This window comes from Oryzias latipes, chromosome 6 (genome assembly GCF_053564925.1).
Source record: "Oryzias latipes strain Hd-rR chromosome 6, Olatipes_Hd-rR_3.1".
Taxonomy (NCBI): Eukaryota; Metazoa; Chordata; class Actinopteri; order Beloniformes; family Adrianichthyidae; genus Oryzias; species Oryzias latipes.
In genome coordinates this window covers 31,089,109-31,114,415 of record NC_136242.1, presented here as the reverse complement: position 1 = coordinate 31,114,415, position 25,307 = coordinate 31,089,109, and the positions used below count along the sequence as shown (strand labels likewise).

Here is a 25,307-nt window from a genome sequence, read left to right as displayed (position 1 = left end):
CTTTTATCCCTTGTGCTACCTTAGATGACCCCCCCCTTACTTTGACGTGTTCTCCCTACCATGACAAAGGTGGATAAAGGTGGAAAGATTTCATGTAATCCATGGACACCAGTGAAGATCACAAATCATTGAAGAAAAAAGGTTCAGAGCACTGTCTAGTGGGTCTAGATGACCCAACTCCCAATGTTAAAGTGCCTAGGATAGCACAAGGGTTACGAAAAGGCTCAAGACCCATCTTTTTAACTTGGCTTTTAGCTAAATTTTATTACTTTTATTTATTTATTTATTTATTTATTTACCCCTTTTATCTTGTTTTATGAACTTGAACTAGATTTTTAACGTGTTATTTTAATTTACCTTATTTCAATTTTTTATTGTTTTTATCAATATGTTTACTTTTTCATTCTCATTTCTTATTTCCGGTGCTTCCTCAGCTGGAACCTCTCCCTCTGGGTCGGCTGCTGTTCAGCCGTTGCGGCTCTGGATGGGAAACTGCATCACCACTTAGCTGTGGTGGAGCGGTCCCCGCCTGTGATGCTGCATTTGGCTGTCTATGCGGCTGTTCACAGAGAGGGAGGTTCCAGTTATCAGCGTTTCTCATTGTCTTTCCTCATCAGTTAGGGGGTGGGAGGTGTGAAAGGAGTGGGGGACTAGGTATGGGGAGGGGGGGGCATATTTTTGTGCTTGTTTATTTTAATTGTCTTGCTTGTTTTTATGTCTTGTTGTGTTTTAATGTAAAGCCCTTTGTGTTACATTTTTATATGAAAAGTGCTTTTGAATAAAGTTTTGATTTGATTGATTTGATCGCGCTCCCCCACAGACAGGGTTCTGTAGGGGAGATCCGCTTTGTAGTTACTCTAAGTGCACAGTGAACAGAACCCTGTGAGTTTAAGACGGTGTTTGTTCGACAAAAAGCTCTAAGAACTTAAACTAAAAACTCAAGGCTTTTAGGAAATTGTGTTAAATTACAAACATTAGTTTAGGGCCACTGCTAGTTTGGGTCTCGGTACACGGAACTGAAGTGTTACAGCTCACAGATTCCCTTATTTAAAACTTCCTGAGATAACTCCTGAGGTCTTCTGAGTCTGACTGAAGCTCAGTCATGACCGTCACAAATGTTCAGTTCACCTGGGAACGTCCACAGAACCTCGCACGTCCTCCTTAGCTGCTCGCTCAGACAGGTAGTCATTTGTTTGAGACTCCGTTTCACAACAGGGGAATCGCACCTCTACCCTGGACCTATTTAGATTCACTGATGAAGGGAAGGAAATTACGCATCGACACCCAGCAAAAGTGTTTGAGACACTTTTGCTGGGTGTCGATGCCTGCAGTCATACTCTGAATATGCCAGAACTTCTGTGAGTCTGGTGGAAGTACCTTTATAGATGGATTACTTTTTTGTGTTCAGTAGATTATTTGTCTATTTCATATGACGAAGTTGTAGGGCCATTTTGCAAACAACTTTTTATTTTATTTTATTACGACTATAAAGCCGTATGTTTACAAGAAAAAAGACATAACTGTTAAATTCCAAGAATAAAGTAGTGCATTTAAAACTTTAAATCTCATAAATTAACGAGAAAAATACTAAAGTTGTCTGTTTTGTTGGAGCCTTTCTTGAAAATGAAAGATGTGGAGCATTTTGTGAAGCTTTATTTCCAGATAAGTTTCAAGAACAAAGAAATTCGGAACCTTTTGGCGACTCAGAATCAAATTCTTGTTAGTGTAGCCAGCTTTCCGGGTTTCGTGTCGGTAAAGTGGTATTTCGTGTGTAAAATAAGGAGCTCAAAAACACGTTTGGGTGAAGAGGACCGGTATTTTATTCGTCCCTTTTCATTCACAGACCCTGAAGTCCATTTGTCTAATTACGTCATGAACCTGTCATGCGCAGAACACCAAAGCAGAAGGAAAACAGGGTTCCAAACCTCCCCTCCTCCAGATGAAACGCCCCGTTTCTATTTAAAACAACAAAGATTAATGAAAATAGTCTGTTATATTAGCATAAGAATGTAGAAAATGCCTAAAAAGTGGGCCTTCTTAGACGGAAACGTCACACAGACCTAGAGATCTTGTCTTTTGTGCAGAGATCCTGCAAAACACCCATCAATAAATAAAACATTAATGAATCGGTCAAACAAAGGAGCTTCCAAACATTTGGAACGTTATCAATAAACATTCAGCTCACCTGTTTAACTAAGTTTAGTCGGCCTGCTCTGCTGCTGCGTGGCGTTCACTTGCTGCTCTGTAAGCTCACCTCCACTTTAATCGCGTAAATTTATGACTTTAAATCTCGTAGTTTTACTTTTCTTTTCTTTTTTTTTTGGCGGCCCTAAAACTCTGATGTATTTTCAGCCTTTTATTGTGAAGATTTACTGTTTTCAGCCATCTTTCTTGTGATGACAAAAGGACAAAAATAAAAAATATGGACAAAAAATATTTTTTAATATGTATTAAAGTTTATTTGCTGTAAAAAAAAGTCACCATGTTTTTAAACGTTTATGTGTTATAAAAAGAAATATGATCATTTTGTGTCCTGCTGATGAAAGACTGTCAAGCAAACAATCACTAAACATTTTTTGATCTATTGTAATGGTCTCCGCAGTCATCTTTTAATTATGATTATCACATTTTTAGCCAATACCATAAAAACCTGTCATTTTCTAGGACATAGCGTCAGTAGAAATTCACCTCTGAGTTACGGAGGGGACTGTAGGCACGTAGCAGCCCCAGCTTAGAGCTCTCTGTTTACTCACTCTCCCACTAGCTTACAGCCCCTCACCTACTCAGTCCAACAAAATTGGCGAGCAATATTGGCGCTATCCAGTCGCACAGATTTTGATCCAGATGCAATTTCGGACAAGGAAAAACAAAGAAATGCATGGATCTATTTATTTGCAAGTGGATGCATCAGAATGGAGCGGAGCAGGGAGCTTGTGGCCCACCCAGCGTATTTTCTATGTCACCAATACGGTCTGTTTCAATCGTCTGCTCCTGATTCACAACGATTTAAATAAAGAAATATTTAGGAACGCAATTTTGAGCTCCGCTCTCGTACCATATGTTCTCATATATCATGAAAAAAAGTGCCACACGTGTTAAAATCAGCAATCCTTGCAGTGGGTCTTTTAAGGAAGTCTGTGAATGCGTTACTCATTATGTTACATAATGTCTGGCGGTGGACATGTGTCTGGACTTTTAGCTTGGCTTTGTTGACCTGACTCAGGGAAGAACAAAGAACCACAAACGGAGATTCCTAACCAAAGTGTTGAAGGAACCAGAAGAAATATTTCTTTTTGCTTTTTTTCATTTACATGTTAACCTCCTTTTCACTAACAAATGTTAAAAACTTTAAAGAAAGTGTCAGCTCAGCTTCAGCTCAGTTTTTCTCTACCCGTTACGTTGCGTCATTACCTGCTTTATTCAGTCGGCGCAGCTGCTGCATCTTGTTTTATATTAGCAATAATATTAATCTGTACTATTAGTTTTAGATAATGTTGTCAGGTCTTATGAATATTTTTGATGTTGGTAGCATAAATCTCTCTGTACTTTTTTTAAAGTTGTTATTTTGTTTACAGGTAGGCATCATTGATAAAATAGCATTTTTTTTTTTTGTGGTTACTTGAAAAACGTTTACATTTTTTTTTCTAAGTTTCTAACTGTTCATGCTAAAATGCTGGTTGTCGACTAAAATAATAATTTAAAGTGTAAATGTTTTGATCAGATTGTGCTGCTTAACTTCTTCGCCAGCATCGATTCATGAGCATTAATACATTACTCAGCAGTAAAGCTGACTTTTACCTTTCAGCAGTTCCCATGGCAACAGTTTTAATTGATAAAACTGGTGACCTGAAAAGTTCTGACATTTTTTAACCCAAAGTTAGTTTCAGTCTGACTCTAATCCCAGTTAAGCATCGAGTTGAACTTCCTAAATGCTCTCAGGCCAAAAACTGACTGGAGTTGATTTTTAAAAACCTGTAGGGTTTGAATTCAAAGGTTTTTCTAAAAGTGAAAACGTCGTTTTGCATCACGGTTGGAAGGTAGAAACTTTTTGAGGGAGGATTGTCTGTTTTTTAAAGTACAGGTTCAGCAGAAATGTTACCAAATGGAAAATGTATCACGGTGACTCAATCTGAAAAATGTAAACGAGGCACAAGTTCTCATTTTTTTCACCCTATACTTAATGGAAAATGACTGACAGTAGCTCTTCATCTTATGTCTTTTTCTCCTGAAAGACCCACTCTGATGAAAATGATGTTTTTGGCGTTTCTCTACATGTTGTGGCATTTTCTGGTGATGGACGACAAGTATAAAGAAAAAGCCTAAAAATGGCATTTCTAAGTATTTATTTATTCAAATTGTTGTGAATGAGGAACAGACAAAAAAATTCGCTGGGAAGGCCACAAGATTTTTGCTTTAGAAGCTCTCAGCAATGGGAAGGGGGGGCGGACATGTCCCATGCTAACAATCCTACTCACAAGTCAGAAGGGGAATTTCTAATAAACTCCTGGCGCTCCGCCGAAACTATGTCCCAGAAAATGACTCAGGTTTTTTGGTTTTGCCTAAAAACTGCAACATCATAATTAAAAGTTGACACTTTGAAGATAGATCAAAAGATTATCAGAGTGTTTCTTCAGGAATGAGTTTTTTTTATTGTCAGTGTATCAGGAACCTTTAAAGTAGTTGAAAATAGATATAAACCGGCTTTTTAGAAGATTTCAAAATTGTAATGGAAAATGATTTAAACCATTTATTAATCATCTACAGTAACTTTCATGTGTGAAGTAAAGGGAAAGCAGCTCATGAACTTTCTCTGTCCTGATCCAGCAGCAGACATGGCCGGTGTGGGGCAGCAGGGCGAGATGACCGAGTACAGGAAGATCCTGATCAAACGGGACTTGGAGATGGGCGTGGTCATGACAGTGTTTCGGCAGAAGGCCGAGAGGCTCACTGTCCAGGTGATTATGGAGACCCGGCAGGTGGCGTGGACCCGCACTGCTGACAAGACTGACGGAGTCTGTGAGTATTTTCTGATTAGAAATAAAGGCTTTTCTTAAAGTTACTTTGATTTTTCTCCAGTTTAGTGTTCATTTACATGGTTACTTTCAAGCTTTACTTTTAAAATAACTTCTGGGGCCACATTTTGGCCCTTTAGAGCAGTGTTTTTCAACCAGTGTGCCGCGGCACACTAGTGTGCCGTGGGAGATGGTCAAGTGTGCCGTGGAAAATTGCCCTCATTAACTGATCTAAAAACATTTCCCATCTCCAGGATTTCAGCTCTGTGTTCATCCAAACAGGCCCTGATAAAACACTGAGGAGTTAGGAATATAAAAGATCGTAAAATACTTTTTCTTTGCGTTTATTTTATTTTATTAAAGACATTTTGATAAGAATGACCGTACCGCGATTCAGCTGCAGCTCCGGCTGTATTTGGGAAAAGTCCCGTCCCTTTGACTGTCTCCACCAATCATTCTTGGAGGCTTAATCACATGTCATCAGTCTGACCAATCAGAAGTAGTTAAAGTCTTCACTTCCTTGTCCCGATTTAGCTCGTAAAGTCGCTCAGTTCTAACAAAAATACCAGCTAAAGCTCGTCTTTTGCGCTGTAGCTTTCCACAGAATCCGTAATCAGACCGTGGAACAAGTGAACAAAACAATGAAGCTCCGAAAACCGATCTCCGGCCGTTTTATGCACTACATCTCCCATGATGCATTGGGTTGTGAGAGTGACAGGGCACAAGGAGATCTGTCGTTAGACGTCTTGAAACCAACGAACACACATCAAACTATTTTTAAATCTTCTAACTTAACTTTTATTAAATCTTTTAGAAAAAAAACAGCTGCAGTTTCCAGCTTTTTCTGCAACAATTATCTCAAAAATGCATGTGAGATTGTGGAGGGGCTGTAGATCAATACAGACTATGAGTTTATCCTTCTTTTTTTAAATTTTTGGATGCTGGTGTGCCGCGGGATTTTTTTTTAAGGTTAAAGTGTGCCGTGGCTCAGAAAAGGTTGAAAAACACTGCTTTAGAGCATCAAAGGAGATTTAAAAATCTTTTTAGAAAAGTGATGATTAGTGACTCTAATTCTGAACGTTTCTCAAAAGGGGGTTTAAATGGCTTGCTACAAAAAACACCAATACGGAATGTTAAATAAATATTTGGGTTTAGTTGTGAGTACTATGAACATCACATTTCCAAACATATTCTTTATCCTGAGTTTTAAGAGCACTTCGTTTGTGTGGTTGTTTGTGTGGTTGTCCGTTTCATTTAGCATGTCAAATTCGAAATCAGCGAGTCGTGCTTATCTTGTGGTGTTTGTAATAGTTCCCAACAGTAATTTATGCAAATATTTGGGAAGCCTTTTGTCTTAATTTATGGGATTTTTAAAACCGCTGTTAAGTTAAAGACTTTCATAACTTAAAAAAAAGAGGGATAAAAAAATGGATCTTCTTTCTGCTAACCTCTGTGGAGCCATCCTCTTGGTTAACATTTTTTTAGAGGAACATGATATTAGTTTATAAAAACGCATTATTAATGTTTTTAACTATTTAAAGGGAAAAGCTTACCATACGGAAGGATATGATGCAAAATTCTTGTTTAAATGAGCATTAAATAAATAAATAAATAGAGAGCAAAATGATCCATTTTGACACAGAAAACCTTTACTAAACACAGACAATCTGTGCAGATGAAAACATCAGAGCGTTAAGCATGTTCTTAGAAAATATGTAAAGCGGAAATTGGGATTATTTATTTCTTTGGTGTAACCTAGCAACACAAGGATGCCTAAAAACGCTTAGAAATTTAGCAGATGTATGAATCTGTGTTGTGTTTCAGTGGACTTGTTGGAGATCAGGGAGATTCGTCCGGGGAGAAACTCCAAGGATTTTGAGCGCTTCAAAGACGGGAAAGACAAACACGGCGAGAACACCTGCTTCACCATCTTCTACGGATCCCAGTTTGTTCTCAGCACTCTCAGTCTGGGAGGTGAGCTGTTTCATTCAGATTTAACCCCCCGCCAGTAAAACGTTTTTTAACAGTCCGTATCTCGGCTTTTGGGGAGTAGAGATGTATATATCTGAGCGGATCAACAGGAGTTGGGATGATGCGTGTTCTCGCGCGTCGTGAAATGGTAACTGAAGGTCTGTTCCTACCAATGTTCCAGCGGATTCTGTGGACGAGGCGCAGAAGTGGCTCACAGGGCTTGAAATGCTGAGGCAGGAGACCCAGGCAGCTCCAACTCCAGTTCTTATAGAAAGGTAAATGGTTTTCTGTCGCTTCAAAATAAAATCACACTTTGTTCAATCGCTTCCAAACCCTTTAACCTAGACTTTATCAGCTCTGCACTTTGATGTCTCCTGTTTTAAAAGAAGTATTGATTCATTTTCCCACTTACAAGCTTTCTCTGAATGTTTCTCCAGCTGGCTGAGGAAGCAGATGTATTCTGTCAATCAGAACAAGACCAACAGGTATTCAAACACATCACGTTCTTATTCTTGTCTCTTTGATGTGTTGTTTCTGCTGCTCTTTAAAACAAGCTGTGTTAAGGTTAAAATAGCTAATCAGACAATTTTTTGTCTGGTTGGAAAAGAAAATCTCATATTGATGACTTAAATAGTAAAAATATTGGACTTTTATGCACAGCAAAGAGTCGTTTAATTGTAACTTTGGTAAATGGTAAATGGCGTATACTTATATAGCGCTTTTCTACCTACAAGGACAAAGCACTTTTACAGTCACAGACCCATTCACCCAGTCACACACACATTCACACACTGGTCTTTTTGCATCTTTTTTACTGTTCTTTTATTCTTACTCATTTCAGTTCCTGCAAAGAGGTTTGGGGAAAAGCTTATTCCACCCACACTAAACCACTGTTTCAATTATAAAAGATAATTATCAATAAAAAAAGTCTATCACACCAATACTTTCTTTGCAGAACCTCGCCAGCTTAAGTTCCCCGATGTAACTGATCTAAAAAAGTTGATTACTAAAATCCAAATGAGAAATTCTGCTAAACTCTACTCGATCCCCATTTGTGACTGTTTCAGAATATTCTTCAAAAATATTATTCAAAACAAAACCTACCAAAGAAGAAAGACAAGAGATATAGATCTATACAAATATTAAGCTTATGATTAGACAAAATATGATTGGAAAGTCAAAATATTAAAAGTAAAAGAGGCACATACCCAAACATACATAAGATAGATACACTTTAACGTTGCAAAGCAATTAACTCAAGCTATAAACTGGTAACTCTGTCCAGGAAGGGGATTTTGGAGAGAACGAGTGTTTATTTATACACTCTGTAAGTTGGGTTTTGTTTTTTTAATTTTTTATTTGATTCATTAACCTTAACTTAATCTGGTAAAAAACAAAACAAGGATGACCTGGCCAAGGGGTCAGCAGCACGTCACCAAAACATGACAACAAAATAAAATGAAATAATCAGATTTGAACTATTACAATTTAAAATGAAAGTGCAGAAAAGTAACATATTAAAAGTAGTAGATGTAAAACAGTAAAAAGCTGCTGCAAAAGTGATAAATAATATGAGAATGTTAAAGGGTCCTCTACTGTCCTATTATTAAGCCTTTTATTGTAAACCATATCGATGTGTATGATAATAAATCACTTATGGCACACAAAAGAACATGTTTTTTTAATTAAATATTAGTTCTTTACCTACCCAGAAGTTAGACGACTTGATTTCTGAGGCTCCGCCTATCGCTCCCTGCAAGTCCCGCCCATTTCATGACGTCAGCCTAGAGCCGGTCTCGGCGGTGTGTCTGTGTCTCGCCCACGAAAAAAAAACAACATCTGAACTTTTGCAAAGATGGATGTGCAGATAAAAAAGGAGAGCGTTCTTGCCGATCACTGCTAGCTCCACAGAGAAAGTGTGTGTTTTGGCCTGGGGGCGGAGCTGGCATTGCAGACTCTTCCTGGAAGGGGCTGTTCCTCACTTTGTGATGTCACAATGTGAGGAGCCACTCGTTTTATGGGTTGGGACGAACTGGTGCTTAGAGATTTTTAGAGGACTGTGAAGTAAAGCGTAAACAGATCAAATTACAGCTTTGGGGTTTCTTTTTGTGAATGGCGCAAAAAGTGGGTTGAAGAAATAGCCCAGGTGTTTTCATTTGTTGTTGATGTTGATGGAGCAGAGAGGAGATTATTTCTCTTACTAACTCTTATTGTTGGTCGCTTGTTTTATTTTTAAATATCTTGTACTTATAGTTAAGTTGGTCTCCACCAATCAGTCTTGGAGACTCAATCACACGTCATCAGTCTGACCAATCAGAAGTGGTTAAAGTCTTTACTTCCTTGTCCCGATTCTGCTCATAAAGTCTCTCAGTTCCAACAAAATACCAGCTAAAGCTCGTCTTTAGCGGTGTAGCTTTCCGCGGGATCCGGTATCAGACCGTGGAACAAGTGAACAAAACAATGAAGCTCAGAGAGGCTAGTCTTTCTGTGTTCGGCGGCTAATTGCACTACACCTCCCATGATGCATTGGGTTAGAGTGACAGCGTCTCAGCGTAAAATGAGTCTTCGTTGTTAAACGTCTTGAAACCAAAACGAACACACATCAAACAGTTTTTAAATTATTTAACTTAACTTTTATTACATCTTTTAGCAAAAAAAGCTTCAGCTTCCAGCTTTTTCTGCCACAATTATCACAAAAAATGCATGTGGGATTGCGGAGGAGCTGTAGATCAATACAGACAATGAGTTTCTCCTTTTTATTTTTATTTTTTTGGATGCTGGTGTGCCGTGGGATTTTTGTCAAGGTTAAAGTGTGCCGTGGTTTAAAAAAAAGTTGAAAAACACTGGCTTCCAGCCCTTCACACCTCCAAACTAATATTATTGGTGTAACAAAAATGGTGAGCAATGTTGGAGCTATCCAGCTGTACAGTTCTGAGCCAGATGCCAGTTTAGACAAGGAAAACAAAGACGTACATGGATCTATTTGTCTAGAAGTGGATGCAATGGAATGGAGCGGAGCAGGGATTTTGTGATCCGCCCAGTGTATTTTCTACATCACATTTAAGCTCTATTTCAATCATCTGCTCCTAATTCACTACAATTAGAATAAAGAAACACTCAGAAATGCAGTTTTAAGTTTTAATTTTCTTTATATATGTCCTTAATCATAAGAAAAATGCTATAAGGGCGTGTTAAAAAAACAATTTTTATTCTAGTGGGTCTTTAAAATGTCTTATTGTCATTGTTTGCACAATGAAAGTATCTTTCATCAAATCATCTGTTTTGTATTAGTGAAATGTAAAAAACAATTCTCCAGCTTGAGTCCTGATGATGCGCTTTGTGTCCACCAGCATCTCTGTAAAGGAACTGAAGTCTCTGCTTCCTGTGCTGAACTACAAGGCCCCCAGCTCTCGGACGTTCAAGGACAAACTGCTGGTACTTTTCCTACTTTCTCGGCTTTGAGACAGTTTTTAGAAACAGGCTGCTTTGCTTTGTGAATAACCACTTCAATAGAAGTCAAGCTGATGTGGTTCATTCTGCGTTTCTTGCTGCCCGCCCTTCTGTTCTGCTTTCACAGGAAGTGGGCATAAAGAAAGATCGTCTGGATTTTGAGCAGTTTCATAAGTTTTATAATCTGATCATGTTTGAACAGAATGAGGTGAGTGGTGACTACGTCCACAAAAGAAAGAAAGAAAAAACGTTCTAAAACTGAAGCCGTGGTGTCAAACATTAATGTAAAGAAGTCCAAAATAGTGGCAGCCTTATATTTTGTTTTACAATATGGAATAAACGTCTTGGCAGAGTGGAATATACAAAAATATATTTTGTGATGCTCTAACATAAAAAACAGTGTCAGTCAATTTAGATAGAGGTTGCAAAGTTGAGTTCATTAAACAAATAACTAAATAAATCAGTCTGCTTACATGTATTTTATTGTGAAGAGGCAGATATAACCCCAGAGGTTTACAGTTTTTTCAACCAAAAGGTCAGACCAACTTTCAAGCATGATGGTGGAGGGCTCATGGTTTGGGCTGTTTTGAAACCTCAGGACCGTACCCTCTTGCAGTAACCTTGATTTAAAAAAAGGCAATAGCATGCGAATAAACTGAAATGAAGATGTAACCCTGTGAAGGCCCTTAAAAAAATTGACACATAAAAAAAAAAAAATCAATTTTTTGGGATTAAGATGATTTTTAAGAGGAAATCCGCAAAACAATTAGCAATATAGTTTTATATGAGATATAGATATAATTGAACTTTATTTGTACAGCACTTTTCCTGCTATACAGATCTCAAAGTGCTTCCCATGGTTAAATAGATACTAGTAATATAAGTAACAATAGTAATATGTAGGTAGTAATGTTAGTTTAGATGTAAAAATATAGTTTAAGGTAAAAAGCACCTTATTTCCCAGCGTCTCAGAACTGATCCATCCATACAAAAGGTGTATCTGGATTAAAATGAATGAATAATTAAACATTTGAAAATTATCAAAACGTTTCCCGTCAAAACTGTTTTTGAGATTTCATGGAAGCAGACATTTTGAAATGAGGAAAAGGCCCTCTACTGCCCCTAGTGGAATGATAATCCACCATTATTCCACATGTACCAAGTTACAGGTTTTTAAGTAAAGTGTGTATCATGCTAATGAAGTAGGGCTCTCAGAAAATGCCTCTTTAAAATATAATACCAATGGTTTTATTGGTTTAAATACAAGCAACCCAAGATATAGTCAGACTGTCATAAAGGAGGCGATTGCTTCAGGTTATTGCTGCCAAAAGTGTCGAGTCATGGAGTATAATTTATTTTTTAGGAAAGGCTTTGGCCCAGTTTTCATTTAATAAATAACCTAATGGTTAAAAAGTAATGTTCTGTTGACAGTTGAACTTCTTATTTTAGACGTAGATTGTATTTTTTTTTTGTTAGTTTTCAGACGTGTCTTTAAGTTAGGCGTGCTTCCTTCCCCCTCACATTGTTTATTGATGTCTGTTTGTTTGTTTGTTTTAAAATCAGATTCTTGATGAGTTCAAAAGAGAAGCCTGTTCTTTTATTCTGGGGTGAGATGCAGTTTCTCTTTAGCGAGATTCCCCTGTTAGAAGCGGCCTGTTTAGATCCGTTTGTTTGTCTCTCCTGTCGTCCAGTAACACGGATAAACCGGACGCCTCTGCGGTGCTCCTGCACGATTTCCAGCGCTTCCTCATTTATGATCAAAAGGTAAAATTCAACTGGAATGCTATGAAAAGGTATAAAACGCAAAACAAGATATTACAAATTCTATTACATATGCTTTCAATAAAAAGATTTAAGAAACAAGCCAAACTGTTTTAAAGGCTGAAATGCAACATAAAACGAATCATTTGTTTATGGTCCTTGATAAAAGTGCACACACTTTAAACTATATTTAAGTTCTACACTTTCACAACTGACATATAGATTTCTTCAGAAAACTAAAATGAAGCGTTGTTAAATCACACTTGATATTTTTATTCTTTTTTTTTTTTCATTTACCTATTGTTTTTTTTTGGGACTTTTAGATGTTTTCTAGTTTAAAAAGTTTAAGATTTAAAATAAAGTGCTAAAAATATTTACAGTCAGATAATATTGCACCCAAAAAGTTTCTTAAAAGTTAAGAAATGTATCCAAGCTCTGCCCTCTTTATTTTGTCTGTTGTTTAAAAATGATGGACCAAAACATGAAGTCTGCTCCACAGGACTTATGAGTAATGAATAATGTTTTAAAGATTGTGTTTTTGGTGTTTTGTCATGTTGTTGTGGCATTTTTCTCACGATGGAGGACATATACAAAAGAAGATTTAAATTTAAATCGCAGTTCTGAGTATTTCTTTATTCAAATTGTTGTGAATCAGGAGCACATGAAATAACATTTCCCAGAACTCCTGCCGCTCTGCAGAAACTATGTCCTAGAAAATGAAATTTGGCACAAAAACAAAACACCGTAATTATGAATAAAAGACCACAGGGGGCGCTTTAAAAATAGATCATAAGATGATTGGAGTGCGTCATTAAATGATTTATGTTACCAAATAGTCACATTTATGCCGTGTTAACACAATTCTTGGGTAATTTCAAGTGTTTTGGGGATTATTTGTTAAATTTTTTGTGCTGTTTTGAAGGATAATCTTGTGTTTCTGCTACGGTTTATCTCAAAGCAACAAAACGACAAAAACATTTCAGCCTTTAAATGTCTAAAGTCATTATCAGGGACAAGCTTCTTTACAGGCCTGTTTTCATTAAAAAAATGAACTAAAATAAGCTTTTTCTTTCCTTTTTTAGGAAAGCTGGGCCAACAATCTGAACCAAGTCAGAGAGCTGATGACCACATTTATCGACGACACCATGAGAAGAACCAACGATCCAGAGTTCACCGTCAGTGAGGTACACTCAGAACGTTCCTGTGCAGGTTTTGCCTGCCGTTGAATAAACCTTCGTCTACTTTGGCTTCTGTGGGCTTCAGAAGCCTCTGAACCTGCTGGGACTGAGGTTGTTTTAACAGTAGATTGATTACCAAAGAGAAGAAGTCAAACGGGGACCTCCGAGCCTGAAGTGACTCACCTGATGCACAAGCTGAGGCCTTTTTTCCGCTTTCAGTTCCTCGGGTTCCTGTTTTCCAAGGAGAATGCCGTGTGGGATGAGAAGTACTCCGAGATCAACAACCTGAACATGAACAATCCTTTATCACATTACTGGATCAACTCCTCACACAACACGTGAGTTCTGCTCCACGAAATAACCACACATGCCTGAGCTGCGCTCTCCATTATTTTCAGTATTTAAAAAGTGGTTTTCCTGCCTTTCTGATCATTCTCTGCTTGTCTCATATTCTTGCTTTACACTTTGTTTTTGTTCAAATCCCAATTTTATTGAAATTGTTTGTCACAATGACCTCTAATTTGTCTTTTTTTGTTCAGTTCTGTGTATCTGTCTGGCTCCCTAAAGGATAATATCTTATTTTAATGTTTCAAAGTCATACTTTAGTATTAGGTGCGTCGATCAGCATTATTTATTTCCCTGCAATAATTTTCATTTGTTTTACTTCTTTTTTTTAAATGTATTCTTAATTTCTATAGATTTTTAAATCTTATAGACAGAAAAAAAATCCTAAAATGTCCTAAATGTATACATAATATATTTAATCTATTAGAATTGTGAAAGAAATGTAAAAAATACTTGCTTTAAATGTATAAATGTTATTTTAAGAGTGATCTATTTTTCAATCTTAAGACAGACTTTCTTTTTTCTTAATTGGTTTTACTTTTCATTCTGTTTTATATATTTTATGAAGCTTTCCTGGAAAACATACTAAATTATTTGTCACTCTTAGTGGGTTTTAACATTTTATTTACTTGGAGGCATCAATAATAGTTTAGATTTTTACTAAGTTTTAATACTTTTATCCTCAGATTTGCAGTTTAGAAATGTCTTTTTTTTAGATTAATTAAACACAGCAGGTAAAAAAACTGTAAAAAACAAACTTGTTTAAATACTTCAAGAACAAAAACATTACAGTAAAAGGCACATTTACTATAGAAATAAGTTTTACACTAGTTGACCTTGTTGTGTGTTCTTTTTCTCCAGGTATCTGACCGGAGATCAGCTTCGCAGCGAGTCGTCCACTGAGGCGTACGTCCGCTGCCTGCGTCTGGGATGTCGCTGCGTTGAGCGTCAGTGTTCTGCTTTTTTTTCTATTCTTCGACTCGTGACTATTTATAATGTCGGCCATAAGTTGTGGTTTGGTGCTCTAACCTCACAGTGGACTGCTGGGAAGGTCCTGGGGAGCCAATCATCTATCACGGCTGGACGAGGACAACCAAAATCAAGTTTGAGGATGTGGTCAAAGCCATAAATGAACATGCCTTTGTCACCTCAGAGTAGGAATTTGGACAAATTCTGTCTTTTCTTTCCTTCCTTTTTTATTGAATATTCACCAACTTCGATTGTTACGGTTGGTCAGGGAAGATAAGCCCAGGAGCAGGAAGACTGGAGCGCATCCAGAAGGATTCAAGGATTTACACAAAATGCCAAACATGAATGACAGCATAGAAGAGCCATTGACCCACTTATACCTTGGTCACTTACAAAAGAAACAACTATTCAATCAGTTTTTAGTACTTTATTCTTGTTATTTTTTGGTTCGGATTGCTTTTTTCACAAAAAGCGGGCTATTTGTCACGTGGTGCGGCGCTTTGTCATGTTATCGCGCCCTTTTGCCGGCTCAACTGGCGGGGACCTCGAGTGCAGCGGCAAGGAAAGAGATATCTATGCTGATCGTCACGATGAGTTGAATAAAAGCATCAGTTCAGAGAGAAAGTTTACCTCTTACCGCTTGTTTTTGTCCAGATGATGAAGCAAAAGGTTGTTTTAAAGAAGCAAGCGCAGTGATACAAAACATTTATGGTATGTGACCGTGTGGTTATAAATGTGCATTATCACTTTTTAATGCACACCCAGCAGACAATCAGAATTGAGTTTTCACCCGGACCATGGGATAAGTAATTTTAACGTAATGCCTAGGCCGTATATGCGATGTAAAAGTTATACACCGGTGTGAAAAGTGTGGTAGACATACGTGGAACGGTCGTGAAAAGCCACAAAAATCTGTGCATGCATCTCGCAAAAAAAATCTCACACATTTGCGTAGGATTTAGTAAAAATTGCGTTTATACCATGGTCCGGGTGAATACTCGATTCTGATTATCTGCTGGGTGTGCATTAAAAAGTGCTAACGCACAGTTATAACCACCGTCCACGGCGTGCGTTAAAAAGTGATAATGCACACTTCGTTGGCCATTAACCCTTACATAAACTACGTAAAATTTGTGTAAACCTGACCACAAATTTCTAACAGCTCAAACCAAATTCACGTAAAGACCTGTCGGCTAAAACCCTCGACGGACATCTGTGGACAAAAGCAAGAAACATTTATGAATTACGCATGAAAGACTGAAATCTCATATGTGCAAAATGGGCAAAATGTAAGTAGTGACTGTGTGACACGGCCTTTAGTGCAGATATTTTTGTTACAGGGATTCAGGATAAGATCACCAAAAGATCAAAATCTGATCAATAAATCAGGACTGATTCGATGAAAGGTCAATAATTGTATAAATTTGACTAAAACACATCAACAGGAGTCTGGTTGACTTTTGTTTTTCTTGTAAATACTTGATTACTTTACTTAGAGGCTCAAAATGTTTAGTTTGCACATTGACAGTGTTTTGCAAAATAAAACTGCTTTGACATTTTCCTAACATTGTTTCACAGAAAAAGTAGATCAATTAAATTCCCATTAAATCAAATTTTATCCGACTTTTTCCTGTTTTTTCTAAGTTTAAACACTCACTTCAGCCCTCATGTCTCCTGTGTCGTAGTTTCCCGCTCATCCTGTCCATAGAGGAGCACTGTCCTATAGAGCAGCAGCGTCAGATGGCTCGGATCTTCAAGGAGGTGTTTGGAGACAAACTCCTGACGGAACCTGTGGAGCACATGGCTGAACAGCTGCCGTCACCCACACAGCTGAAGGGAAAGATCGTACTCAAAGTCCGTACACCTGAAAGTCCGGGTTCTTGGGTCGGGGCAGTTCTAGGCGTGAGAAATGACACCTGTATTTGTGTTCGAGCAGCACAAGAAGCTCAATGTGGAGGGCGGAGGATTCACCAAAGACTTCAGGAAAGGCCAAAAGCAGGGAGACCTTGAGATCTGGGACCCTGTGGACCAGGTACAGTCCAGAAACAGAGCTTCAAATCTTTTGTCTTGAATTTCTGTATATCAGTGAAAAATTGTGCTCGACTTAGAATCTGGATAAATTGAATCCTTTTAATTGTACCTTTTTGTACTTTTTCTATCTCTTGCTTATACATTTTATGGCATTTAATAACAATAATTAAAGACAATTAATGACATTTTTTAAATCACAAACCACTGACGGACAACATCTTGTTGCATCATCATTACATTTGTAAAAAAATTACCCAAAGAAACATGCAATAAAAGATATTATTTAACTTGTCTGAATTTTATACGTGAAAAAAGCGTTTCGGCGTATACGAGAACACTTGATCAAACCTTTTCCTCCAGCTTTTCTGCTCTTTTAGGCTGCAGGAAGAAAAGCTTTGTGGTTCTGGTCTTTGTGGTTTTGTGCTGCAAAGAAAAACCGTAGTGAATTAAGTTAAATGAGCTTATACACTATCAAATGCAAGCTTGTATTTTTGTGTATGTGTGGTAATGGCCTCCAAGTGATGTGATAAAAGTATTTATGGTTATTTCATGATAAGAAAGAGGCAGTCCAAGGAAGTGAAAGGTTTTTTACTGTCAGGATGAGGCTAATTCCTGGAAGAGGCTTCCTTAATGCTTTATGACTTTACAAGGACACTTTAATTACTCTAATTTGTTTGTGCTTTACTTCCTTAGTCAGGGGTCAAATAGGGCATGTGAATGGTCCATTAGTACAAGTGGATGGACATGTGTCATAAACAATCAAAAAAGGCTGCTTCTTTTCTTTGTTGCACTTATGAAGCATTTATTTTATGTAATTTTTCCATTTCTTTGTGTTTCTTAATCAAATTGTGAACATTATTTTGGTCTTCTCTTTGTCACCCGGTGTATGTTTATATAATTTATTAAAAAACATTGTAATCGCCCATTGGAAAGATGAAAATTTCAAAAAAGCTCGCAATTCATCGATAAAAGAAAATTTCCACGTGGAGGAGGATTTTTTTTTAAAAAGAATTTTTAGGCATACTTAAATTGACATATTTTGCAAAACTGCAATGGAAACACTTTTTTGGAACTAAATGAGTCACGTGACTTACAACCAGATACCACACTGCACAGTGGGCGCCACCACAGGTCCCACAGCGTCACACAGCTCATCCAAAGTTGAGCGTGTCATGTGGAATTGTTGGATCCACAGCTCCTCTGTAAAATCCCCAACCACCATTTCCCAAAATGGCTTTATCCGTAGCCCCTCCCACGTGTAAGGAGCTCGCCACTCCATAGCCTGAAGAAGACACCGACGTCTCCTTTGATAGATGATGATTAGCGCTAGTGCTAGTACTAGCGCTAGTATCATGTGACTTGGTTTGTGTTTATTTGAATAATTATAATTTAATGGTTACAGTGTGATTGCGAAATTGTGGTTTTTTTAACATTTCTAAAATTTCAATAAATTTTTGCGGATATGTGTAACGAAAACGCAGCAAATGATTGTTTAACATCAAACTTCAACCCCTGACCGACCAAATAGCTGCCCTCCAATTTGATGCACGTAGCTACAGCTACAACCAATCGTCTTCAAAAAAGGAGTTCTTCGAAATTAACCCATAACCATGATCTGATGTGTAAAAATGACAGGGGGTTCCCATTTTTTTTCCAGCGGTGGAACAAGCACTACTGTGTGATCTCTGATGACAAACTGTACTACGCTGAAGAGTACGAGCAGGAAGAGGAAGATCCCAAGAAGGTAAAAGTCGCTCAACTGAATATTTGAATGTACGGAAACAAACATGAAGTATCTGAACATGTTTTTCCCACTGGACTGAAAATAAACGCAGATATTTGGAACAAAAAAAGTACCAAATTGAGAAAATTATTTGACGTCTGTCTGAACAAATCTTGAAGATATTTTGTGGTTTGTTCCGTCCCTCAGTACCAAGACATGCACTGTTCGGAGCCGTGGTTTCATGGTCAGATGAAGGAGGGCAGGCAGATGGCTGAGCGGCGGATCCATGAGTATTGCACAGAGACCGGGAGACGAGACGGTACCTTCCTGGTCCGACAAAGTGACACCTACGTCACTGACTATACGCTGTCATTTTGGTACATGTCCGCTTCTTTATGTCACCTCTAAATGCAAAGTCAAAGAAGTAGCATTCCTTTAGCAACCTTAAAGAGGCAGAGAAAGACTTTTACTTGTCTGTTCTGCAGGCGGGGTGGGAGAGTCCAGCACTGCAGGATCCGCTCTGGTTCAGAGGGGGGTCACACGTACTTCTTCCTGACTCCAAACCTGCACTTCCCCACCGTGTACTCTCTGATCCAGCACTACAAAGACATGCCGCTGCGCTGCCAGGACTTCGAGCTGCGCCTAACCGACGCCGTGCCCAAGCCGGACTCTCACCTCCAGGAAGGGTTCGTCCTGCAGCATCAGCATCAGTCCTGAAAAAAAAGAAGAAGAAAATAAAGATGACATCACAGCAGGCAAAACCATAAAAAACATTAAGGCGACCGAAATCTCCTATTGGAGTATAAAAGTAAAATCCACTAAAGAAAACCCCCAAAAACATGTTTTAAAATTATTATGGGATGGTCACAGGACCTACGGCCATTTTGTGGGAATGTGTGGAATTTGGCAATTTTAACATTTTTGCACAATGTGGGGGAAGAAAACTTTAGTTTGAGCAATCTTCACAAAATTTCACACACACATGCCACCAATTTAAGTCTACGACCGCAACTGAAGTTTCATTGACCTTTGACCTCAGGAAGAAGCAGCCATCTTGAATTAAGAATAATAATAAACATCTTTAGGACCTTCTACAAATGTAAACTCCGCCTTTGGATTTCCATCTTTCATCTCCTAACTCCTCGAGCATCATTAGGGAGCTACTTGGGGAAAAAAATGTTGCATTTAAAGTTTGTTAGTTTTAATAGTAGCAAGCCCACTAAAGTGGCGTTTGCTTACTGCTTGCACATTTTCTTCCGGAATTTTGTAAAAATTGGATGCATGAATCCTTGGCTCAAGTTGGACAAAAATGTATAGCGTCACATATGAACATATTAGGAATGTGGGCGTGGTAAAAAAAAAAAAAAACTCACTTTGCCAAGGCAATTCAAAAATGTACTTTTGTCAATTCTTCTAAAAATTTGATCTGTTCGTCACCCCCAGGTGACCCAAAACAACGGTTGCCATGGAGATAAAACCAACAGAAAAGCTGCCATTTTGCCAGTAGGGTCAGCCATGAAGGCGGGTCGCGCCTGCAGGCCATACAACGCCGCTCACGGCTTTAATTATTGTTTTACTGGAACATGAATAAAATCCCATTTTAGTTAGTAGAATAATCGGGAGTCAATTGCTTGTTCATAGCCAGAATGATTCATGGGCTGTGTTGATGTTTTTCTGTGCAGATGGTTCTACAGTAACCTGAGCAGAGGCCAGGCAGAGGATTACCTTCTGAGGATTCCCAGAGACGGAGCTTTCCTCATCCGACAGAGAGAAGGAGAGCCAGACTCCTTTGCCATCACATTTAGGTATGAACAGAGTGTTTTTTTAACCATGTAAAGGTAAATGTTGATGTCTGAGCCCCATCATGATTGTAACAAATACTTATGACATATTGGTGATATAGATATAGTCCTCATAAAGATATTGATTTTATTAAACTTTTTTTTTTATTTCTGTCATATGAATACTTTTTTCGTCCTTGTTTTTCTGAATTGTAAATTATTTAAAGACTATTGTTATTAGCGAGTGTTTATTTGATTTGTCTGTTGTTGTTTTATACCATAACTGAAATATGCAAAACCTAACCAAACAAATAGTTTTGTTAGAGAAACCCTCAACAGCTTGAAAGAGAAAAAGGGCCGTTGCCGAAGCCAATTTCTTCTTTTTTTAAATATATTTTCACTGCAACTATTACTGTAAACATCTCTCTAAATATTGCTCCAATTTTTTTTTTATCTTGCACCTTTGGGGGTTACTATATTTTCTCTAAATCCTTTTCTAAACAATACACATCTTTAAAAATCATATCCGGTAAAAATTATTCATAATTTTAATCATTTCCTTCCCGCTACCGTTTTGTTTGAAACATACAAGCTGCAATATTTCAAAAAATAGTTTTCAAAGAGCTGGTGAGTAAAGAGCAGTTTTACCGCAGAATACTTGTTTTTATATTGAAAGGATTTGTGATGGAAAACGTCTCAGCATCGTAGTTCTTATTTTTTATTCTACTCATCCTTTTTTTTTTTACCAGGACTGTAAACAAAGAAATGCTACGTTTTCTGTTCATTTTTCATTATTTCAGAAGTTTACTAGGTCGCCCTGTCTGATTCATAAATGCAAAATAAAAATTGCTTTTTGGGTTGAACTCTAAGTTTTCACCGTTTTTGTACCTCAGAGGTGACGGAAAGGTCAAGCACTGCCGGATCCAGAAAGAAGGCGGCATGTTCCTGCTGGGCTCCACCACAGAATTCGAAAGCCTGGTTGAGCTGGTCAACTACTACAAGAAGAAGCCTCTGTACCGCAAGATCAAGCTACGCTACCCAGTCACGCCTGAGCTGGTGCAACGATTCATCACCGTGAGTCTCTGCTGGCAGACCACAGGAAATACTCTGCGATTCAAATGTTGCTGACATTTGCTTTCTTCTTTCCAATGTGCTTCACAGGATGACAAATGTGCGTCTCTGTATGAGATCAAAACCTACGTGGACCCCAACGAGATCGAGCCAGCCGTGGTGCGCACACAGCGCTCACACATGCTCGTCTGTACTGTTTTCGTTGATTACACCACTGATGATTTATTTTTGTTTTTTTAGCCTCAAAACACAGTTAAAGCTATATACAGCTACACAGCAAAGAGGCAGGACGAGCTCAGCTTTTCCAAAGGAGCTTTGATACACAACGTGTTCAAGGAGAGTGAAGGGTGGTACGTCCACAAACACACTGCATACACAACCGTCTGCAGATTTCACATCTGACTATTTCTGCTTGCATCAATGTTTTTTTTTTTGTTTGGAAAAAGAAAAAGGAAATGCATTTGATTGGTCGTGTTCTGTCTCCGTTTAGTTGCTCCATGTAGTTCAGTTGGGGGGTTTCTGTAATTCTTTTAAATATCTGAACGATTTCTCACACTGTTCTTTAACTTTAGGTCCCCTCAGGCATTTGTGGTTCTGTAGGATTACAATGCAAACACAAAGAAAGGTTTCTCTGTGTTCTCCGTTCAGGTGGAGAGGTGACTGTGGTGGAAGGATACAGCTCTTCTTTCCGGCAAACTACGTTGAGGAAGTGTTTGACCAACGACAGGCTGACACAAAGTCAAAGGTGAGGCTCAGGCGAACACCAGAATGGAGCTGAAATCTACGGAGCCCAAGACCTGACATTGATTTAAAAAAAAAAAATTACCAATTAATTCCCACGAAATAGAAATTCGTTCTCTCAAGATATTTGTGACATTGTACACACCCCGTACCTTCAACTGGAAATAAACCTAAAGGCTTCTGGTTACATATTTGCTGTAAATAACACAAGTGGTTTAAAGCAATAGTATAAATAACACATATTGTGTGGCGTATCGAAATTAACACATTTTGCAAAACTGCAATGGAAACACTTTTTTTCTGAATAATTGAGTCAAGTTACCAAAAACTTTGCACAGGTAGACAGTTTGCATCAATTTTCTGCAGGGTTGCTGGAGACTGTCTGTTGGGCAAACGAAGGACACACCCTGGACAGGTTGCCAGCCTGTTGCAGGGCCCTTGGGGCTGGAGCAATCATGCTGGCTAATTACAAATGTAAAATCTGCATCACTCCCTGCTCCTTCCTCCACGTCCCCTGCTCCCCTTCTGAAGCCAGCTGGCTGGCGATTTCAGCTTCACAACCCTTTTTACTAATACAAAGTGTTACTTGGCAAATCAAAGTAGATAGGAAGATTTGCGTCCTGTTCCACAAAATTGGGGCTATCGAGAAAAGAGACTACCTGACACGTTACTACTGTGGTAATACTGTGGTACTACTATGGTAATCTGGTTCATGCGGAAAAAAAGTCCACTTTGGGGATTTTAAATATTTCTTCGGTCGAACAAATAACTATTTTGAGGGAATGAAGTTCTTTATCGTAGTAACAAAATCCTACTTTGTGGGAATTCTTTTTTTACCCATGTCAGATGAAGGGCTCCATAGATATCAGAGCAGGGACTGAAACTGATTTGTATTCAAACAGGAGATGGAGGACAACCCACTGGGCGAACTATGCAAGGGCATCGTGGACCTCTCCAAGTGTAACATTCAACACTGTGAGTTCCTGCATTTATTTGTCTTTTTTGTTTCTTTCGGTTTGGCATAGATTCACCTAATGGAAACACGACAAGTTCAAAACGTTTCGAAAATTTGGCATTTATTGAAAAAGGTTTTAGCGCTTGAAGGAGCTAGTGGCGTCGCCGCCCAGGCTGCCGGTCCCTGGGCAGCGGGGCTCGTTGGTTCACATGACAGTCGTCTGACGTGCACTTGTGTCGTTCTTTGCAGTAAAAAGTGGTAAAAGTGGGAAATCCCACGTACTGACTGTGAATAACACGGACCTGGACAGCGTGCAGTTCGACCTGGCCGCAGACTCTCTGGAGGAGCTGTTTGAATGGTACACAGTGGCCTGGGACATCTCTCAGAGGGCCATAAGCAACAAGTACAACAAGGACAAAGAGGTCAGTGTGACAGAATGTATGTGATGAGATCAGAATAGGCTTAAAGGTCAATATAATTTTAACCAACAGCTTTTCATACCAACTGAAAACAAAAGTCCCAGAGAACTTAGAAAAAAAATACGTTATAAAGTGTTGACACTTAAAATGTTAAATATTGATGAAAAAAATGAAAAGAAGCAACATTATTATTTATTATATCAATTCAAAATAGTGGTTAAAAGATGATATTTAAAAAACTGACATGTGCCCAAACAAAATGTTAGAAAACATAATACCCCTTGTGCTATCTTGTGGGGTCATCCCCCGCACAAGGGAGATACTAAACAACAAATTGACCAACCCAAAAGCAAACATGTCACAATGTTCTAAACTACATTTCAAACTGCTTCATGAAAGGGCAAAAGAACCCAAACAGACATGCAAAAAAAAAAAAAAACCTCTGGGGGTTTTTGGAGACGACCAAGAGGCCCCTGTATCTCATAATCTGTCCGTGTGGCAGTAAGGTTTCTGTAAACGAAAGACGCTGTGGTTTAGTCAGTCGATGCCAATAAACGTGATGCCGTGTTTTGAAGCTGAATCCAGGCCACTGCAGAGCAACAAAGGCCTGGTTGACTGCAGGTCTGTCAGCACCAGTGTAAAAACAGGAAGTGGCTGTTTCTGTGTCCGATCCCAGATGAAGCAGCAAGTGGAAGTGGAGAAGAAGGCAGAGGTTGCCATGGAGATGTCGGACCTGGTGGTCTACTGTCAGCCCCGGAGCAAGGAGAAAGACCGTTTTGGTAAAATGAACAAACACTGAGGGGTGGTGGGTGGGGAGGCAGTTGTAGAGTAGCTCTTTACATTTCACTCCATCATATTTGTGTGTTCAAGCTCATAAAGAAGCTGTTAAAATGCTGTTATTAACGCACGTGTTCAAGTCCGGTTCGGGCTCCATGATCATTGATCCCGCGCTGGAAGTTCAACCACTTAAACGTCTTGGCTGCGAAAGCCAACTTCTGTAAACATGATCACAAAGAAGAAATTAATTATTGCAATTTTTCTGCACTTTTTCTTGAATTATTTGACATCAACTCGTTCGAATATCGGAATAGAGCGGTGAAAGAAAAAACCTGGAGCAAGATTTGCAACGCTCTGACATTTCACGTTGTGCCTCATCCCACTGTAGGTAGCGGACAAGCGCCAGTAAACAGTCGATAATAAATTATTGTGTAACTGCAATGTAAATGAAGCGGCATCTGAACGCAAGAGTTTGAACGTGGATGTCCGAAACGTGCATATGCAGGTTTACATAGACTTTTTTTGGAAGTGGTGGCTTGAACGTGGGTTTCCTAGGTCGGTTTGAACGTAGCATCAGAAGTAAGTCAAAAATTCTTACCCCATCTGTAGATTTTCTTTAAATAAGCAAAAATAAAAAAAAATAAAAAGAAATTCCTCCAAATTCTTATCAAGAATTCAGATTTTAAGAAAGAAAATTCAAGTCACTCAGACATGTTTTCTTGAAAAGGCTGTTGAAAAACTTTTTTATAATATTTTTCTTGCAAGACAAAATACAAGACAGTTTTTCTTGGGTCATTTTACACTCTTAAGATTCAGTTTTTGTAGTGCAGAATGCTTCAAAATAAAACAGAAAGTGAAATCGGTAAGGTTCTAGAAAGAACAATCAAGTTTGTTATTTAATGTACAGTAATTAAAGGGGAACTATAATAAACTGTTCTATGCATAAAGAACTTGATTTAAAGTTACGTGAAAACTTAAATGCGGCGTTTCTGCTTCATAGAAGAAGCTGTGGGTGATCTGTTTTTTTAAGAAAAAAATTAGAACAATAAAATACATAAATAGAAATGCTGTTTTTTCTTTCCACTTAAAAAAAAAGTAAATTTCCACAGAGGAAAAAATGAAA

General features: G+C 38.3%; 1 protein-coding gene across 2 annotated transcripts in view; it reads left to right on the top strand.

The window, feature by feature from the left end:
• The window catches only part of plcg2 (phospholipase C, gamma 2), a 42,184-nt gene that overhangs the window by 6,879 nt on the left and 9,998 nt on the right, over positions 1-25,307 (top strand). Inside the window, exons 2-26 of one of the 2 annotated variants that reach the window (XM_023956050.2) lie at positions 4,825-5,016; positions 6,837-6,986; positions 7,165-7,258; positions 7,421-7,468; positions 10,334-10,418; positions 10,561-10,641; positions 11,997-12,040; positions 12,125-12,197; positions 13,277-13,378; positions 13,592-13,710; positions 14,579-14,664; positions 14,754-14,871; positions 16,372-16,540; positions 16,623-16,718; positions 18,375-18,461; positions 18,648-18,817; positions 18,926-19,126; positions 20,123-20,245; positions 21,115-21,295; positions 21,383-21,451; positions 21,533-21,642; positions 21,941-22,037; positions 22,936-23,008; positions 23,238-23,410; positions 24,084-24,186. In XM_023956050.2, coding sequence (XP_023811818.1) covers positions 4,833-5,016; positions 6,837-6,986; positions 7,165-7,258; positions 7,421-7,468; positions 10,334-10,418; positions 10,561-10,641; positions 11,997-12,040; positions 12,125-12,197; positions 13,277-13,378; positions 13,592-13,710; positions 14,579-14,664; positions 14,754-14,871; positions 16,372-16,540; positions 16,623-16,718; positions 18,375-18,461; positions 18,648-18,817; positions 18,926-19,126; positions 20,123-20,245; positions 21,115-21,295; positions 21,383-21,451; positions 21,533-21,642; positions 21,941-22,037; positions 22,936-23,008; positions 23,238-23,410; positions 24,084-24,186 — 2,836 coding nt within the window. In that variant the 5' untranslated portion in view covers positions 4,825-4,832. The remainder of the gene's footprint in view (positions 1-4,824; positions 5,017-6,836; positions 6,987-7,164; positions 7,259-7,420; positions 7,469-10,333; positions 10,419-10,560; positions 10,642-11,996; positions 12,041-12,124; positions 12,198-13,276; positions 13,379-13,591; positions 13,711-14,578; positions 14,665-14,753; positions 14,872-16,371; positions 16,541-16,622; positions 16,719-18,374; positions 18,462-18,647; positions 18,818-18,925; positions 19,127-20,122; positions 20,246-21,114; positions 21,296-21,382; positions 21,452-21,532; positions 21,643-21,940; positions 22,038-22,935; positions 23,009-23,237; positions 23,411-24,083; positions 24,187-25,307) is intronic. The other variant, XM_023956051.2, reaches the window with a different exon arrangement.